Source organism: Osmerus mordax, chromosome 16 (genome assembly GCF_038355195.1).
Source record: "Osmerus mordax isolate fOsmMor3 chromosome 16, fOsmMor3.pri, whole genome shotgun sequence".
Classification (NCBI taxonomy): domain Eukaryota; kingdom Metazoa; phylum Chordata; class Actinopteri; order Osmeriformes; family Osmeridae; genus Osmerus; species Osmerus mordax.
In genome coordinates, this window is record NC_090065.1 from 11,668,140 (window position 1) to 11,685,134 (window position 16,995).

General features: G+C 44.7%; 1 protein-coding gene across 1 annotated transcript; it reads left to right on the forward strand.

Annotated features, from left to right (window-relative positions):
• The first annotated feature begins 1,778 nt into the window (after positions 1-1,778).
• On the forward strand, positions 1,779-15,225 carry pigk (phosphatidylinositol glycan anchor biosynthesis, class K). The gene is made up of 11 exons (XM_067253467.1): positions 1,779-1,890; positions 2,419-2,472; positions 2,637-2,728; positions 2,864-2,999; positions 3,562-3,673; positions 3,760-3,856; positions 5,352-5,469; positions 5,726-5,836; positions 7,596-7,774; positions 10,729-10,798; positions 14,004-15,225. Exons 1-11 carry the CDS (start codon positions 1,807-1,809, stop codon positions 14,118-14,120), a joined length of 1,170 nt encoding a protein of 389 aa, XP_067109568.1. The 5' UTR covers positions 1,779-1,806; the 3' UTR covers positions 14,121-15,225.
• The last annotated feature ends 1,770 nt before the right edge of the window (positions 15,226-16,995 follow it).

Below are 16,995 nucleotides of genomic sequence, written 5' to 3' on the forward strand. Positions count from 1 at the left end.
TATATTCACATATATCCAGCTTTGCTTAACGTATTATAAACCAGTGACATAACAAATCGTTTTATACAGTCATAGATCCAAGTTAACTATACATTCTGTCAGCAACTGCTCGCAATCAATTCCTCTCACCTCGAACAGTTGAGGTATCTCTCGTCTTGCAAGATACTCCTTGGCATCATTGGTATTCATCTCTGCAAAAATTCTGAGATAGAACTCTAGAATACAGCTAGTTTTCTCTAAATAAACACGCAACCTTTATGTCCGTGTTCTGTTGTGTGAGTAAAATTGATGGAATGATCTCCAAGCTATGTTAAAACCTCAGCACATCTTGCCTGTGACTTTATAACTGGATTCCTGAAGGCAACGCCACTGTGCCACCCTCTTCAGAGATGGGTGGCTGTTCTCTCTCTCCCTACAACGTCCTGCCTCTTACTCCGTTGGTTAAGAAGCCAGCCAGGCAAATGGCAACAGATATGAAGTGATGTGTTGGCATGCAGCATCTGCGGCTGTGCTTGATCAGATCAAAGTCTGCGGCGCATAATACATATAGGGCAACTTCTGTCGTCTTTAATAAATAAATTATTTGAAAAAAAGAAAAAAGAATTGTCACATTTCCCGCACATGTGCACATACATTAATTTATTTTCTTGACACGTTTAATTGTCAATTGACATTAAATAAATTAAATAAGCAGACGCATTAAGTATAGCATTGCATGAAGAGAAAACAATCATGTTCATGATAAAATGTAGGCTAATCACCGCTATAATTTCTGCCTCCCATGTTTGGTTTGACAATGATTGATTTCATATAAAATAATGTAATTATATCCATAATTATTAATAGGATAAAAAAGTCAAATTATTGGTTTACAGATAGCCTACAATATTTGAATACACAGCACAGAGGAATTAAACAGTAGTTGCTCAACTATTTACAAGCTTATGTGACAGGCTAATTTGACTTTATGTGAGATCAGTCATCTCACTTCATTTAATAGGTTAAGGCTTTTCGTCAATCCTACTTCCTTGCAACGGCCATACGGAGCCATAGCAAGGATGTTATCTATTCCTAATCCATTTGTCCAGTGACACGCAAATTTTATTTTTACATTTTTGCTATAGTGTGGGCAAGGCTGTAAGAACCTGAAGCATCTGTTATGTCATCTAAAAAATAAAATCTGCATTTACATTTACAACCCATTTACAAAAGCTCAGTGTCATGAAAATCCGAGTTTGCTGAGATCTGTCTGTATTGTAGCGACTGGAAGGGAATTATGTTTCTGCATACCTTTTTTATTTTAGATGCCAGTCATATTTTAGAGCGGCCTTGCAGCTCAACCGTGGCATGATGCCAAGTGGGAGCAGGAAGACTGTAGAGATTAAGTGTTTGGCAGACCTCTGGGCACAGTCTATTTTAAGGCACACAGCGTGATATTTGATTTTGACGCTGAATTCTGGAACCACAAGACTGGAATTGAGATTGGAATTTTTGACTCAAAAAAGAGTCATGCTACAGCGCGCCGATGAGCGAGCAAATTCTCTAAATTGCAATGAACAAAATGGAAAGCACATTTCTCCAAATCTAAAACTAAAATATACAGTGCCTTAGGTTACAGAAAACATCAGCACTTACAGTGAGCAATTTTTCTAATACCATTTGAAAAAGGCATAGACCGCTGTTAGGTTTAGTTTCACGATATCTAGAAGAATACACCCACTGAAGTTTCTAAATTACTGGACTTTTATTTTGATAGTAACCGGAAATACTGTTAGGTGGAGCCAGTGACAGCTCTTCCTTATCATCATGGCTAGCTGCTGCTCTCTGAAAGTATTAACAATTTTAACGTTTGTTTTATTCCATGCATTTGTGGAAAGTAATACATTTGAGGTAATGCAGATTTGATCATTTACATCCGAATCTCTCTATAATATAAATGTCTTATGCGTCGTTTTGTATGTCAATTGAACCTGTATGCTAGCTATCTAGAGCTAGTCCCCATCCTTATGACGTCCAGATTGCTTGCCTTATCTTGTATATTGATTTAAGCCATAGTAGCTATCTGTCTCCTCTTCCGGTGAGATGCACATCTTTTAGCTGGTATTCTGCCATGTTTTGCTACCTTATCAGATTACTACGCAAATATATAGGGCTAACCTTCCCCTTGTTGTGCGCAAATGCAGTACCTGCTGGTAACAGGTTCTGGTGTAGAGCCAAAGTGATAGGACACAGGTACAGGTGTCTTAACATTATTACACCCGTCGAATTTTTACAAGTCCTACTGCGCATGCTCACATAAAGCGTAAAGGTCAGAGTTATCCTTATAGTATTGGGCTACGCTAGTAAAATCTAACAAAGTTTGACATCGGCTAGTTAGGTATTTATCCTAACACCCTATCCTTTGTTTTCTTAATGAAGGCCAAAGCTGGCCAATTCTTCAGCAGTGATCATACAAACAACTGGGCAGTACTGGTGAGTATGAAGGCCTTACACAGGACTGTGTTGCTTATCATCATAATTATGTAGACATCCTGAGATAGTATGTCATATTCTTTATAATACAAAATACACATTTGGTATTTCTTCACCAGCTGTACTGCAAAAATGAGCATAAGGGTGTATTACTTGTACCCTAGGTTTGCACATCCAGATTCTGGTTCAACTACCGTCATGTTGCCAACACACTATCCGTGTATAGAAGTGTCAAGCGACTTGGCATCCCAGACAGGTTTGTCTTGTTGATGTCCACCTGACAAACTGCTGTGTGCTGCTGTCCTTCAGTGTACAATAAATACACATTTTAAATAACTACAAAGCAAACAAAATAATAAAAGTCCCTCGTCCCTCTCTTCCTGTCTACCAGTCACATTGTTCTGATGCTGGCAGACGACATGGCCTGTAATCATAGAAACCCTAAGCCAGCCACTGTGTTCAGCCACAAGAACATGGAGCTGAATGTGTACGGGGATGATGTGGAGGTGGATTACCGTGGTTACGAGGTGAGCCTGCGGTTGTCACACCATCCTTAGAATGTGTGTCCTTACTGAGGCTGACCAGTGTTTACCTTCAGTGTGTAACGGGAAATGACTTTGATACCACAGACACAAAAGTGCTTTGTTACTGATCACCCCTCCCCCCCAAAAAAATAACAGGCTTTTCAGTGGATTATCAGTTTGTTTTTTAATATTTACCTCTCCTACATGTTGGTTTTTACAGGTTACTTGACAGGAACACATCATAGTCATCATACTGCAGTGATGTGCAAGATGGTTTTTAATACCTCTATTAATAACACTCAAATAATAATACAAACACTGATTAGGGAAAAAGCAAAATATCCACATTTCCAACACATTCATTGCCAATATATGGGTATGAAACACAGAACAGTGTTTCTTTTTACAGCAAGCAATAGATTGTTTTGTCATTGATTGTTGTTCTTGGTGGTTGCGTCGGAGCTGAGTCTTAAGAGTCATCCTGTTTGTCATCCTGAATTAGTTAGTTTAGATTGAATGTAAACCTGATTAGGGATTTCAGTCTGAACACCATCCTCCTTCCCAGGTCACTGTGGAAAACTTTCTCCGTGTTCTCACGGGTAGACTGCCTCCAAGCACCCCCAGGTCCAAAAGACTACTCTCAGATGACCACAGCAACATCCTCATATACCTAACCGGTACTGTCCTCTCTACCTGTAGACTCTCCTCAAACACCAGGCATTCTCTTCACACCTTCTTAATCCCTGTGTCCTTGTGCTTTCAGGCCATGGAGGGAACGGCTTCTTGAAGTTCCAGGACTCTGAGGAGATAAGTAACGTGGAGCTAGCTGACGCCTTCGAGCAAATGTGGCAGAAGAGAAGGTAACGTTGGAGATAGAGAGGCACATACAGGATGTGTGTGGTTCTCTGTCACTGTCAGCATCCCAGGTGTTAGACCAGCAAACTGACACACATCAGTGTGTTTTCTGGTCATGTAACTGCTGCTGCTATCTGCTGTCCTTACCTCGATGGGTTCACATCTTCACAGATCCGTATGGCGTCATGCGAAAAGCTGGAACCCAGTTGAACCCCCCCCCCCCCCTCTGTTTTTTTTGCTCTGATTCTTAAACGTTATAATAGACAAAACAAATTGAACAGCATGGGGGCATTGTGACTTTTCAGGTAATCGTACTTGCTCTGTGGAGTATAATTTTATTGCGTTGGTTTGCCTTGGTTTTTTTCCCATGACAGTAACAGACTGTTATAATTACTGAAGGTAAACTATGAGGACAACACCAGCTGGGCTGATGGCCAGGGAATTAATTCCAACAATATCACCTACCCTTCAAAAGAGAGAATAGCACGTCCTGTTTTCAAGACCTACAGCACCATTTATACCTGTCCACATCACATCCAGTATTAACAACGTTTAAACACAGTTTGAAAGTTTTACTCATTCATGTATTTTATCATTCCAGTGATTCATTCAGTGTTATCAAGGGTCTGAGATGGCAAGCTATTATCAAACTATAATTCTCTTGCTACTGGAATTAAACCTTAGGTGTGAACCACCCCAGCCCTGTTTTCTCTACTAACTTCGTATGGAACTCTATGGGAATACCACCCAGGAGAAACAGCTAATATCCATAATGAAAGGTACTGGAAGAAGTCTCTAATAACTAAATTACTATTTTCTAATGGGCAGATGGTATGTTTAGTAGTGTGGACATGGCTATTCATTAGCAAAGTCGCAAGGAGGGAGTAGGCTAGATCTCCCGTCTCCAGCCCCCTCTGTAATGTTCTAGATCTATGACAGGAGAGAGCCTCTGTCTGAGGAGTCAGGCCAGCCTATGACATAGGACAGCTTTGTGACACCAGACTTGTCACTGATGCAGTAATTGCAGGCTTGATCTGCCAAGCTCTGGCTGCCTGGGCAACTTTGTCCTCTCTCCTGACCAATTGGTCCTTTGTTCAGCCCCTGGTTCTCTCATCTCGCTCTCTCTCTCTTTCTCTCTCTCCTCCCTCTAGAGGGAGAGGGAGAGAGTGATTGGTGTAAGTGCTTTCTAATGCCTGTCATGATGGATGGAAGAAGGAAGTTGCATTAAAATTCCCCTTTCAATAGAAGGAAGGAGGTGGAGGGGTTGGCGGAAGGGAGGGATGGGGACAGGGGGGGGGGGGGTGGTTAGGGGGTAATGGTGGTGGAGTGAACGAGAGCAGCAGGCTTCTCCTGGTCTCCATGGCAACTGCTATTCAAAGCAGAAGGATGCGAGCCTGTTTGTCGTGTCGTCGCCCCTCGTCTCGTGCGCGCGTGCGTGCGCCCTCTGCGGCGTGCCAGCGTGTTCACGGGAGGATCTCTGCCTGTGCCCTCGCCGTCCAGGTACAGCGAGCTGCTGTTCATCATCGACACCTGCCAGGGGGCGTCCATGTACGAGAGGTTCTACTCCCCCAACCTGATGGCCCTGGCCAGCAGCCAGGTGGGAGAGGACTCCCTGTCTGTGAGTACCAACACACCCCTCCTCCCTGAACCCCCCTTAGATGGTAGGAAATCCTGACAGCAGTGACCTTTTCAACTTCAGAGCCCTTGTAGCCGCGCTTTAACGAGACACGTGAAAGGCTAAACGACTGTGGTGTTCCTGCACCTGTCTTCTGTGTCCCGCTTCTCCACGTCACCCTTCGAAAACGATCTCTCTTCCCCTGTCCGTCCCCCCCCCCCCCCCCGTCCCCCCCTCTCTCTCTTTTCCCCCACCCCAGCACCAGCCGGACTTGGCCATAGGGGTTCACCTGATGGACCGCTACACTTTCTACCTGCTGGAGTTCCTGGAGGACATTCACCCTGCCAGCACCACCAACATGAATGACCTGGTGAGAGAGTGTGTGTGTGTGTGTGTGAGAGAGAGAGAAAGGGAATAGACATACAGTGTATCTGTAATCCTTTATGTGTATTGTATGCAAGTACAATGCAGATGAAATCTTATATTGTGTGCGCAATCTTAAAACTGAACATGTAATACCATGGGGTTTTCCGAAGAACACCGTATGATTTGGTACTTCCTGTGACTCAGCTTTAAAACTCTCCACCCTTCTTTATTTTCTCTTCACTATCTGCCAAACTTTCTTCACTTTCCACTAACTTTCTCTCCTCTCATCCTGTAGCTGTGCCCCCAACACACACACACACACACACACACACACACACCAGACCAAGATGAAAGCCTTGGTGTGTGCTTTTCTTTCACGGACACTTGAAACAGACAGGCTAATCCAGCTGAGGCTCAGGGTCTTTGACATGCCTGCTGGGCCCCGGGGGAGGGGGGGGGGGGGGGTACCCCTTGCCCCACAGCCCCCTGCGTTAGGGATAGGTCTCTGCCACGTCCTCCTTTCATCTCCCTTCTGGGCCTCTGACCACCCCCTCCTGGTGTCCACAACCCTGCAGGGGATTCGATCAGATGCCTCTGTCCCCGTTCTTTGTGCTTATTGCTCTTCCAGGGACTCAGATCGATGAGCTCCCACTAATGCGTAGAGTCCTTTTTTTCCTTTAGTTTTTTTTTTTTTTTTTTTTTTTTCTAGTTTCAAAAAGATGTGCTTTTTATTGCAAGCTCTATTTTTCAGCATTAAGGATCAATATTATGGATTTTGCTCTCGGTTTAAAAAAATAAATAAAGAGAATTCTTTATCTCTCGTAACAAAGTGGCACTTTGAAGGACCACAAGGGAAAATGTTCCTCTCTAATTTGCTTCGATACTTTGTTGTTAGATTAAAGATGGTGTTGCTTGAGGATTTAGCTTAGCAGTGTCATGTTATTTTGTCCGTCACAAATTTAAACCTACAGCTGCAACAAACGTTATCAAATAACAAATATAGGAACAATGCCCTACCGCATCCAAGTTTTGTCAGAACCTCCTCGCCTTCCTCCAGCTCGAGGTTTGATTGACAGGGGTTTCACAAAATGAGCCACGGAGGAAGGCCCACCTCGCTTAAGGCAATTGGCTGTAACAGGATTGCTGAAACAAAATTGGCTGGAAAGTGGTGGGCCACTCCAAAATTAGAAATTGACATTTCACTGGTGCTGAGCTGTTCGTGTTGCAAAGCAACTCCCAGAGGGCCTCATTAGCTGACACAACATTATTATAGAGGGGGAAAAACGTTCTTCTTTTTTTTTTATATATTTATTTTATCTTACCTATTGTACCTTTAAAATGTTTTTGTTTTAACCCATTCAACTTGGTTACATTGGGTTATAATTTCTACGATTCTTTCCATTGAAAGACAATGAGAATTTAAACCCAGCTCATTGATCAATTTCATCTCTTGCACAAACCTCACTGCAGTTAGATGGCTGTCATCTGAAGAGATTGGGACTGTCCCCCAGACCCCCTCAGGCCCGCAGCATGTCTGATATCGTTGACACACAGTGACCAACTAGAACAGACACTAACTGCCTTCTACTAACACATTAGCACAGTTGTGCTAATCACCCTGCATCTTTTGACCACTTAACTGTTCAATATTTTTGTCAACCCCAAGCACCTGTTGACAAGTTAGCAATATAAGTTGTTGACGTGTCAAAATGTGTCACATTCTCCATGCTGTATATTTGAATTTTGCGTGTGTTTTCAAACAGTTCAAAGTGTGTCCAAAAAGCCAGTGTGTGTCCACTCCGGGCCACCGTACCGACCTGTTCCTGCGTGACCCGGGGAGCGTCCTCATCACCGACTTCTTCGGCAGCGTTCGCAAAGTGGAGATCACCATGGAGACGGTCCACCTCCCCTCTCCCATCGAGAAGGTGGCGGAGGAGAAGAAGTAAGGCCCCCTTCCTCTTCTCTCTGGTGACCTTTACTACCCCGTCATCACTGGGCTCCATTTACATGATGAATGTTAATCTCTTCATAATTGACATCCAGAAGGACAAGGCAGCCTCCGACCAATGAGAAGTGGAAGATTTTCGAAGATTGATATTTAGTATTATTGATTATAACCTATGAATAGGCTTTCGAGCACCAGAGACATACCTTGCTAAGTGAGCCTTGATTATCCTTTGCCCGTTTTATAGCAGGAAGGGAAGATGGATTTTCACATTAGAGGACCTTTGTGATTCGCTCCCATTAGAGGTATGGAAGTATTCTTCTTGTGTCATTAGTGCTTACAGTAGTGGGAAGTAAAGCTATGTTGGTCATTACGGTCACCTTGCGAGAGAAATGAGGTCAGTCAATGTGAAAGCACCCGTAACTGTTAGACATACTGTGTGGCGTATTTGGGATTGATGGCTTGTCCTGTGTCATTTAGTTTTGGTCTTAACATGGCATGTACTGTAGTTGTACTTACAATTAGGTCATACATAGATTTCCATTGTGGCTTCAGTTTTCAGCTAAACCTATATACTTCAGTAACACAAATGGTATCAGCTTATTTGAATAGCCACACAGTGTTGCAACTTAATTGATTTAAAATAGAAAAAATGTTCTTAATCTCATCACAAAGGGGGCAGTAAGGTTGTAACATTGAGGGGAATGGACTGAATGCACCTTTTTCACTTAACAAAAGTGTAGTTTAGTACCCCAACCAGCAAGTGCACCCATGCTGTGATAACATGACTCGACCACTAGATGGCACTAGAGGTGTTTCTCATTTGAAAGAATATTCTCTGCCCTGTTGAGTGGAATATCAGAATACACTAATCCCCACTATACATATAAAGACTTTTACTGGGAATTGCAAAAAACTAAGGGCAAACAAGTAGTGTAAATGATGGATCCAAATACTTCGCTACATTTGTTATAAATTGCTTTTCAATCACGCCCTTTATGAAAATAAATGACAACTGGTTTAGGATTACGTCGCATCCTTTTAATTAAACAGGCTTAATTGCAACACTGTGTGGCCATAGTCAAATAATCTGATACGGTTGGATGCTAATGACTAATTACAGCTAATTGGCATTCTACATTTGAGTTAGACATTGCTGCTTTGGCCTCGGGGTAGACAGATACAAAGGGTTTCTCCCGCTAACCCCTCCCTATTACTTTATTATTGATTAGCGCTAACACAGCACGTCGCCCAAGCTTTTGCTGAACAGATTCTGACGCATCTCAGTTAATGAAGCGGGGGGGGGTTGAGTGTTTCCCTACTTCATACCATTAAAGGAATCCATTATCTATTTTAGAATTTGATGTATTTGAACATCAAATAGGCCTTATCATTGTGATTGTAAAATATACAAAATGATCCCACTAATAATAGCTGTCCTTCTTAATAGTCTGCCAATGTAAAGGTCAGAACTGAAGTTACTGTATGTCACCTCTCATTAGTTTAAGTAAGACACTTTGACCGTGTCTAATCAGATGAAATCATCCGTTTCCAAACAATAGCTTTTGGATGATAAAAAAGAAACTAAAAGAGATTTCCTTAGGGGATTTGTAAAAGTAGTGTTTCTAACACAGGATATGACATTCCCCCGACGCTCTCACAGTACAGGACAGGCTTACAGCTTCAGATGACCCAGCAAGCCAGCAGTGATGGAATGTAGAGCAGCTCTAATTCACTATGTACCTCGGTGAACCTCTCAGACTAGTGAATAAGAATCAGTAGACACCGCTTTCTAGCTTTTTCTCTCTCTCTCCTTCTTTCCCTCACCCTCTATCTCCCCCTCCCCTCTCCCCTCTTCCTCCCCTCTAACTCTCTCCCATTTCCAAACAGCAATTTTTCTGTGAGCCATTAAGTGAATTACATTCGTTGCAGAGGACATTTTAATAGACCCCCCCCCCCCATCCCTTTCATTATATGTAGGCTTAACACTTAAATGAGATTGCATAGTAAGTCATCTCAGGGCCATAGGTGCCTGTTGACCGTTCAGTATGCAAAGCCCGAAGTTAATTAGAATGACGGGGAAGCTATAAAATCGGAACAAAGTGTCATCTTGTGAAATAAACTGAATGAAAGGCTCAATGTTCACGGACTTCATCCCGATTACAGTAAATTCTCGGGTCTGTTCTGAAAATAAATTGGGGCCATTAACGTAACAGGTATCTTATGAAAGGAAATTGGGGTCAGACCCATTTGAGCTCAGTTGGTAAACTGGGAGATGGAGAAGTCCTCACGGGGGCGTGGAGTGAGCCTGAATGAAACTGGAAGCCCTCTCCGGTCACAGAGAGCAGCTCGGAGCCCCGGCCCTGGATCATGGATCCCACCCTCCCAACCGTGAGCCTGAGGCCCAGCGGGAGGCCTCTCTGCCGGGCCTCGTCTGTGGGCCCCGGTGGGTTTCTATTCCGGTTGGCGGACACTCGGACATAGCAGAACAGCAGAGCGGGGGAGGAGGGGTACAGGAGGCCCAGTGAGCGGCACTGAGACCCCTCCTACCTGTGATGCTGGTAGAGTACAGCTGCAGGAGCGCTGGCGTGGAGAAGTGTTAAAGAGTTGTTGATCTCGCATAATTGCTCACTCCTAAACACACACATATTCTCACACCATCGCAGCATTCCTCCTGACACACTGGTTCTCTTTTGCAAATTAAACGGTTTCCCAGTTACCTCCTGTTGCTTCATCTCGGGTGTGGGGGTGGGGTGGTGTGTGTGTGTGTGGGGGGGTGTCAACGTGGGTTCATGTCACGCGCACCATAGAGCCAGCTGTGACATGCAGTCGTTCACTCTCCACCATCTGGCTTGTGTGACAGAGGACTGTCGCCCCCCCACCCCCCCGGTCCCCGTGGGCGGGGACGGCGTCAGAGGGTGAGACGGTTCTAACGTTCCTCCTGTCCGCAGGTACGCCGAGCCGCAGACGGAGAGCCACGCCTACGTGGACCAGCTCCCCGTGGCTGAGATCATCCATCAGGTGAGGGACCTGCTTCTCGGAGCTCGTTAAGAGAAGCGCGGGAGGGGAGTTATTTTTGCTCCCAAAAACAGTCTGCTCCACTCCCAGACCTCAGCAACCCCCCCCCCCCCCCCCCCCCCCCCCGCTCTGTTTATCTAACCGTGCTATGTACCGAACGTGTTCCTGACTGTGAAAAGCACGCTGTGCCTATTGTGCTACTTAGGATTCCACTTAGGATTGGAGTGTGCGTGTGTGAGAGAGAAAGAGGGGCAGCTGTATCGCCCCCCCGTCCCCTCCTGAAACAGAACATGCAGTTACATGCGAGCAGTGGTGTTTGCGCTGCTACCATGGAAACGGCTGCGTGTTTGTGAAATGCGAACGTCTTGTATGCGTCGGTGGGACAGCGTGAAATTTGACAGAACAGATTTGTAGGTGTGTGTTAATAGAACTGGGCTCCCCATCTGAAAGCAAATTGAGTTCTTTAGATGACAGACAACTGCCTACACAACTAACCCCTCTTCATCTCCAAATGGAAAGACGTACTTTATGTTGAATAGTGTTGCTTGGTAAACCTCCAAATGAACTTAGCTTCCTGCTAGTGATTCTTCCAGATGGTCTCTTCCAGACAAACATAACAATGTTAGAAGCAGACAAGCCGACAAAGTCATGTCTAGGTTTAGCAAGAGTGACTGATACTAAGAGTAGCTGCTACTAAGAGTGCAGACTTCCCACACTCATCTTCTGGTTGACTATCAGGAAGGAGGCTCTGCCCCTGCTGGCATGAGAATGGGAGCCAATAAGAGCCCAGGTTGACTTGTCTTCCACCACCCAGTCGATCTCCACAGTGGTGCCAGAACCTGCATCCCGCCACAGGCTAGGTCTGACTGGAGCCCACAACACTTAATAACCCAAATAATGTCCTTCTAAAGTCCTTTATTTGCGAGAACAAACTGATTCAAGATATTGGATGCAAAAGTAGGATAGAAACGTGATGAATTTTACTTTTATTTCAGTAGGAAAAGAGAAGGCAGTGATTGCATTGCTTCTAACCTAGCTGTCTCCTCATGTTCCCAAGACCACTGTTGTCATTCAGCCAGTCATCCATGTTTATTCACTCTACCCAGAGAGCCACTAGACCACGGCTTTTCTCCAACCTAATAGAAAAGTGATCTGATAGTCGGTGTGTATGTGAGGCTGTGCAGCAATGGCCAGGGTTTCTAAACTGTCTCCCCAGTGTGTGAGTGAGGGGTTGATTAATGTGCTGTCCCCTGTGGCAGCTGTCTCGAGACTAGGTGAGCCCCCTCCCACACACACACACACACACACACACACACACACATACATATACATGCCATTTCCCCGTACAACCATGCATCATAACACCATAACCCAATCACAACACGCTCTGAGGAAAAGGTGTGGAATTCTAGCTCCCTCGTTGATTATTTTTTCTTTCTCGATCTCTCTCTTTCTCTGTCTCTCTCTCTCTTTTTTTTTTGGTGTGTGGGGGGGGGGGGGGGGGGGGGGGGGAGAGGGGGGATCTTCGCAATGATGATTCCTTGTCCCTGGCGTCAAATTGTTATTTTGTTCCCCTGCCAACTTTGACGCCACACCATATGGCTGTGGAGAATTGGAAACACAGAATGGTGGAAACGAATAAGTGTTTCTTCCCCCTCGCAGTGCAGTTGCCCCAGCGCTCAGAGGAGTTGATGTTATGAGTATTCAGCAGTACATACTCAATTACCAATAGCATCAAAGTAACCTGCAAATATTATAGGATAGTGTGTGCCAAGGACTGGAACCACAAGAATAGGTAGAGCATGCAGAGTGTATTTGGGTAATTTAGTCAAAATGGCCGGGTGTGACCTTGAAGGTCTATAGGTTGGCAGGCTCTCCAGCCTCCCTAAATGACCATTAACACTGCATGGCTCTGTTAATTACTTTTAATCAATCAGATAGGCTGCAATTGATGGCTTTTAGTAATGTCCTGAATACGCACCACTGACCTCACACAGAAAGGCAGAGAAGTCGAGTTAAATTTGGCTTTCTGTCATTTTGGAAGCTAGAAATTGTAGAGCTGTGAAGAGAAACTACTTCTCCACTTTTTGTTTTCTCTCTCTCTCCTTCTTCTTGTCTTTCCCTCTATCTGACATATGTTCTCCTCTCTCCCTTGTCTGCTGACTCGGCCCCCTGTCTTAGCCCATCCATCTCCCTCTGCTTTTCCACTCCCGAGGGGGCACACACACACATCCACACACACACGCACACACACACACATCCACACCTCCTGCATTCCATTGTCATGGAGGTCAACCATCCTTGGGTGGCACACACTCCCTCTCAGGTCTAATCAGCTTCCCCGTCCCCCCCCCCCTCCCCCTTCCCGAACCTACATCCATTCACATGTCCTCTGACCCAGCCCCCCAGGCCTGACTGTCTGATTGGCGACTCCCTCACCTCCCGTCCTCTCCCCTCCCCTCAACTCACCTCCAACTTGATTGAGGAAAAACACAAGTGCGGCATTCAGACATGTACAAGCATTAAACATGGGGCTTAAACTGTAGTCAGTGGTCCTGTAATCCCAACATTTCTGTGAGGTTGTGCAACACTGGATGTCAGTTATGACCCTGAGCTGAGGTCCTGCAGTCTGGTCAGTGTGTGTGCGCGTGTGCATGGGGCACTGGTGCATGTGCGATTATGACAGCAGTATATGGTGTGCTCCTCTTAGTGAATAATTCAGACTGTCCCTTTCTTGGCCTGACTCTGGTCCTCGTCAGTAGCAGCTTGTGGAGGAGTTGTGTACGACAACAACATCCAAAACCACAACAAAGGATGCCTGTCATTAGGTCTCATCCCCTCCACGGTTGTACAACAAGAGTTAGGAAGATTTTTAGAGGTTAAATCTGGCCTCTCCACAGAATATTCTCCCCTGCATTAGCATATAAATGTGTTCCTGGCGATGCATGTTTAATACGAGGGAAAAATTTAAAAGTATAATCATACACAAAGTGATGATGTGGCAGGGCATTGGCAAACACAGACAGGGGAGGTGTACTGATGAGCTTACCACTCACTTCAGCTTATGTGTGTGTGGGTGTGAATGCTGTGTGTGTGTGTGTGTGTGTGTATCCATGTGAGTGTGTGTGTGTGTGCAAACGGCATTAGCCATGGCCTGAATACGAGCCGGCCGACCACACTGTGCCTGACCCATCTCCTCCTCCCTCAGAAGCCCAGGCTCAGAGACTGGCACCCTCCAGATGGCTTCATCCTGGGCCTGTGGACCCTCATCCTGCTGGTGTTCTTCAAGACCTACGGCATCAAGCACCTCAAGCACATCTTCTGAGGCCTCGGGAGGTCCAGTCCGTGGACTTCTCTCACCGTGTTTTTTTTTTTTTTGCTCCAGGATGCCATTTTCTTTACAGAGAGGGGTGATGGTTCTGCCTGGTGGAGTCAGGGGACGTTGGAGCTTTCTAGAAGGTTATCTACAGACTGCCTTTTCGAAAGCACATTTCCCATTGTTAATCACCCGTAACGCTTTTAAACTGGATCAGGAATTTGAAATATATAATAAAAATGTTAAAAAAGACAACGTACATGAAGGATGTAGGCATGCAAGCACACGGATCCTTCTTAGTATGGCAGCCCAAGTTGGGTGCTGTGACCCACCCAGGGTGCATGGTTTATGATGTTTTCTTTGTGTTCAATGTTCTGTTTTGTAGAACCGCCTATTCAATAATTGAGATGATTTGTCTGAAACGCACTGTATCGAGTCTGCAGATAAGATTGTCATTTCTTGGAGAGCATGCCGCTCCGCATATTTAAAGCATCGGCCTTTTTACTAAAGTGGCACTCAGCGTCATGGTCTCTGTGAAAATAATATGTAGAGGGGGGGGGGGGGGATAAGAGTCTCAAAATGGTTTCCATTGGCGATGTTGTGTTGGGCATGATGAAACCATCTACGTTTGCCATTCACCAAATTGCCCTCTCCAAGGAATCGTCCATTAACTCGCAGGCTGTGGACTCGGCCGATTGGACTCTTACGATGCACATCCGTTTCTCAGCCTCATCCGCGAGTTAACCTCCGCGGCGATAAGTGATAACCCGAGAAGTGCTGGATGAACGACATCTCTCACAGAGCCTCTCTGTGTTCTCCAGTTCGCAGTTTCTCAGGACTTTGCGGCATTTGCCTGGTTGTTTGGGAAGGAGTGACGATCAATGCATACGTTGTTCGCTGCTCAGCGTGGTTGCCACCCGCCTGCCCTCCGACACTCTTTCCTCGCAGGGCTGTGGAAAAGAGGCTACACACGGGAGGACTGCTGGTCCTCCGGTCCGCGTCATTAACCCTTTTGTTTCTCCCGACTCCTTTGCTGTTTGGAGCTCATTACTTTGGTCTGCTTTGGGGGGGATTTAACATTTAATAAAAAATGATTCCTGATGTCCTGATTGAAGATGAAGGCCTGTTTGGATCTGAACAATATGTTTTTCTCTTTGAGGTAAATCTTTTTATGACATTCATCTTGGGTATTTTGATGTTAGGGCTTACTGAAAGCCAAAGCAGCCATTTGAAGGATGTATGGCTGGGCTGATATGATGAGTCACAAATCCCTTATACAACATCATTCTGCCATCAGGTGATCCATGGCCTGGTGTGTGTGTACCTCACAGATAGTGAAACATTTTCAATCTAGTGATAAGTCAGTTAACATTGTTTTCTTCAAGAACTATAGGGTTTGGTTGTTTCTACAATGACTACTTTCAGACTTCTTTCGAGTCTGTCTTATTTCACACCTGACTAGAGACCCATATTGTGGTACAAGACTCAAAGGATGTGGAAATTGTAGAATATAGGATTGACTGAACCATGTTACATGGGATATATTATCTTGGGTTTGCCTTCCTATTTAAACCTACGGGGCAGTTGTGGCTCAGGGGTAACTGCAAGGTTGGTGGTTCGATCCCCAACTCCTCCTGTCAAAGTGTCACTGAGCAAGACCCCGAATCTCCAGTTGCTCCTTGCATGGCAGCAAGAATCAACCAAAATCATGGCCACACATGCGTTGACCCTAGACTTATGTATAAGGCTTCAAGACTAAGTCTCGAGTGAATGAGAGGGTGCACACACACACACACACATTGTTTGAGAAATCAGGAAATGTGTGGCAATCTGATAACTACCAGATTACCATGGAAACTATGGCAACACTAATCATAGGCTATAACGTCAATCAAACTGACCACAATAGGAGTGTTCTATCTCACATATGACGGTAATTAGGTCCTTTTGTCATGTCAGGATTTGAGCATTAGAGCTCATTATGTATATTGAATTCATTAGAGCCAGAGGGAAATTGGCACCCTTTGATATTCTACTTTTAAACACTAAGAGCTGCCACTAAACCCCTGAAAACTATCATTATCCAATGTTTTCACCTAGAAACCCTCAATGCTACAAAATGATGATTGTGTAAGTGATGATTCAGATAATCTCAGTTCAATCCTCATTACCTTACGTTACGTACGTTGATGGAAGTGAGAGGTTCTCTTTGCTGTGTAGCCAACTGTACTTTAGAGCCGAATGCAGGCTAGGAGATTCATTCAGTAGCAAGGCACCATCATAGAGACTATTTTTAGCCCCGGAGGTGATGAAGGAGCCTTCTTGGCCCTGTCTTTCATTACTATTTCAGTGTGAGAGAGGGTGGCAGTGAGCGACACTGGTACAGACACGAGTCAAACGGATTTCAAACGGCAGGCGGTTTCCGTTAGCGACTGAAGACGAGAACTTGCTTGAGAAAGTGCTTTTCCCCTTTTCACAAGCAATACACCTTTTACATCCTTTTACATTACATAATGTGAGAATTTTTTTCATGAATGTTTTTTATTATGTGGAATAAATGAAAAAAGTATAATCTTCAAACCACTTCACATACTACTACTTTATATACAGGTTCCAGAGTTCAAGTGCCTCATGGGATATTAATATTACAAATAGCCTAAGTATAAGAACTGCTCAAATTAATTTTGTATTTGTTTTCCTTTGAAATAGGTTCAAGAGCTGTGCCCTGACTACAATGGAACATCCCATTTTTACTCGTAGCAGTATCGGCCTTATCTTTTTGATCAAACATGATATGAAACATGTTCACTTTGTGTAACTGTTACATCTTTGACCTGTGGCACCACACATTACTCACATTAAAGAGAGTGGGCCAAAATCAATA